General features: G+C 60.5%; 1 protein-coding gene across 2 annotated transcripts in view; it reads right to left on the bottom strand.

The window, feature by feature from the left end:
- The window catches only part of SPI1 (Spi-1 proto-oncogene), a 15,960-nt gene extending 14,204 nt beyond the window's left edge, over nucleotides 1-1,756 (bottom strand). Inside the window, exon 1 of one of the 2 annotated variants that reach the window (XM_029956610.1) lies at nucleotides 1,505-1,756. In XM_029956610.1, coding sequence (XP_029812470.1) covers nucleotides 1,505-1,549 — 45 coding nt within the window. In that variant the 5' untranslated portion in view covers nucleotides 1,550-1,756. The remainder of the gene's footprint in view (nucleotides 1-1,504) is intronic. The other variant, XM_029956611.1, reaches the window with a different exon arrangement.
- Nucleotides 1,757-2,962: the final 1,206 nt, after the last annotated feature.

The following is a 2,962-nucleotide window of genomic DNA, read 5'->3' as shown; positions in this document are numbered from 1 at the left end:
TGCACACTCAGAGTCTACACAGTCCTCAGGCCTCTCCCCACCCCCACAGTGCCCAAAGGGATTGCACAACAGTGGCTCTGGCCCTCAGGGCTTGGGTTGGGGGCCCACCTTCCCAGGAGCACTCCCTTCTCCGAAGGGTTTGGTATAGCAGCCCAAGAAGATGTGCCTCTGGACTTTAGGGATTGAGAGGTCAAGGGTCAGAGACAGTGTGGTCAAGCCCCCAGGCCAGTGGCTTTGTTGAGGCAGACTTGGCTCTTCCTGGGACCACCTCCATCACCACCTGCCTGTCCCCTCCTCTCCTTCTTGGTGATAGCAGGGGAGGGTGGGACAGGGCCAGCTCCAGGGCTGGCTGGCTGGCTGGCTGGGGTGGTCTGTCTGGCCAGTAAGACGGCCAGGAGCCCAGCACTGGGTTTCCAGGCAGTGAAGCCCAACAGCAGGATGTCAGGCCTGGGGTGCCTCCTTGGGCCCCAGGCCTGAGTGGGGTGGGGTGGGGGGAGGGAGCAGCCTCCAGGCCGGGAAAGCTGAGTCAGGTGGGCAGGCCCTGCCAAACCCTTCCCGGCTCTCCCAGGGCTCTCCCCCCCCCCCCCGCCACTTGCTGAGTGGGATGGGAAAGAGAGAGGGGTCCTCTCTGAGGGGCCCAGGTCTGCATCTGCCTGAGGCTTTAACTGTCACAGAGAGCAGGAGTGGTGGGGACCTGCCCTTCCCCTCCAGGGGTCCCTTGGGACTCCTGCTGCTTCACCTCTAGTCCATGTCGAGCCTCAGCCCCTGCCCGGGCTCCGGTATCCACTAACCAAGTCCTGCCCGGCGCCCTGAGCTCAGCCCAGGATGGGCCCAGCTCCAGCCCCTGCCCTCCTCGCCCTCTCTGGCCAAGGCCCCAACCAAACTGGTCTCTGCTCTACTCCTTGCTGCTGCCCAGCCCCTGCCCCTGCCCCTGCCCCTGCCCCAGCCTCAGCTCCTGGGAGTGCCCGCCCAAGGCCCAGACCTTTGGGTCAAAAACCATGTCCCCTGTGCCAGGCTCCAGACTGGGCACTGGGAACCCAGATATAACACGGCCTTAGTCTCCAGGAGCACCCGGGCGGTGGACCGAGACATCTGGCCTGTTGCCTCCTGTCCTCAAGCCTTCACTGTCGGGGGACTGGCTTCCCCCCACACCAGTCTCCCCGTCTCCGTCTCCTCCTCCGCCACCTCTCCGCCGCCGCCCTCACCATCCTCACGCCAGCGCCCTGCCCAGGAGCTTCGGCCTGCCACCAAACCCCGTCTATAAATAACCGTTCAGGCCCCACCGATCACAGCCCCACCACGGGCCCAGCCCTCAGCCCGCCAGGGCACGCTCTGAAGAAACCAATGGCCCCCTGGCTGGATCTCAGACCAGGAGCTCCAGGGAGGAAACACCAATTTCCCACTGATAGCTGGCCGGGAGGGCAGCTGGCCAGTGGGCTGGCGGGCAGGCGGACTGGCGTCTGAGGGCCACGGGCCGAGCTGGTAGAGGAGCCCCGGTACTCACAGGGGGGACGAGGGGAAACCCTTCCATTTTGCACGCCTGTAACATCCAGCCGAGCTCCTAGCCGGTCAGGTCCCCTGCTTCAGTGGGGGCCAGTGCGGAGCCCCTCAGGATGGGGCGCCCCGTCAGGGGCTGGGACGAACTCAGGGCGGGCGCAGGGCTCAGGCCTGCCCCCTGAGCTACAGGAGCCCTGGGTGAGCCCCCTCCCTTGACATTGCAGGGCCAGCGCAAGTTCCTGATTTTATCGAAGGGCCTGCCACTGGGAGATAGTCCCCTTGGGGTGACATCACCGCCCCAGCCCGTTTGCATAAATCTCTTGCGCGACAGGAAGTCTCTGGCCGGCTGGGGCAGGTGGTGCTCCAGGGGCTGGCCTGGGAGGCCATGGGGGGCCAGGCCCCCTGCCCAGAGGAAGCTGGAACTGTGAGGGGCGGTCTTGGAGGCTGGAGTGGGGAGAAGGAGTGGGAGGGAGGAAGGCTAGCTCTACCAAAAGGAGGCATGGCTGTGCCCCAGGCCCGGCTGAGGCTCTCTACCCGCTAACCCCACAGATGCCCAGTGCTCTTGAGACCCCATGTGGCCAACAGTCGCTTACTTGGGGTCAGAGCTGGTGGTGGCAGCTACCTGGTGCCTTCACTTTCAGGGCTCAGCCTGGCTGGCTGAGATCTCTGATCTAGCAGAGTGCCAGGCCTGGCTCCTCTGGGTCCTCGGTCCCCAACACTTATGTGCTGTCCAGCCTGGGGCTGGGCTCCGGGGCAAGGAACTCAGCACAGTGTTGCTTGCCCCTTCCCTCTGAGTTTCCCTTCCCACCAGCCTCCCTTCCATCAGAGGATGGTCCTGGGTCCTTACGCCTTCCCCTCCCAGCTTCCTGAGTACCCCTGCTTCTTCCAAATCCCTCGGGGCTCTACTCTCAACCCAGATTTCTCAGTTTCCCCTCTCCTTGCCAATGCCTGAATGTCAACCTAGCCTTCCGAGTTTACAAACTTTTCTTATTGGTCCATCATTCATTTTCCTACTTTTTTTTCTAATCTGTCTGTATGTCCATCTATCTGTCCACCCATCAAGCCAAGCTATTTATTTATTTATCAGTTTATCTAGTTGTTCATTTATTCTTCCATTTATTTGTTAGTCCATTCCCATTCATCCATCCACTCATCTGTTTATCTATTTGTCCATGTAGCCATCTATATGCTCATCTATTAGCCCATCTATCTGTGATTGACCCATCACTTCATGTTTTCATCTGTTTTTTTTTTCTTTAATCTTTACTTATTTTTGAGAGATAAAGACAGAGACAGAGTGTGAGTGGGAGAGGAATGGAGAGAGAGGGAGACACACAGTCTGAAGCAGGCTCCAGGCTCCAAGCTGTCAGCACAGAGCCCAACGCAGGGCTCAAACTCACAAACCACGAGATCATGACCGGAGCCAAAGTCAGACGCTTAACTGACTGAGCCTCCCAGGCGCCCC

Source organism: Suricata suricatta, chromosome 11 (assembly GCF_006229205.1).
Source record: "Suricata suricatta isolate VVHF042 chromosome 11, meerkat_22Aug2017_6uvM2_HiC, whole genome shotgun sequence".
NCBI lineage: Eukaryota > Metazoa > Chordata > Mammalia > Carnivora > Herpestidae > Suricata > Suricata suricatta.
The sequence above is the reverse complement of the archived record's forward strand: the minus strand, read 5'-3'. Positions and strand labels throughout refer to the sequence as shown.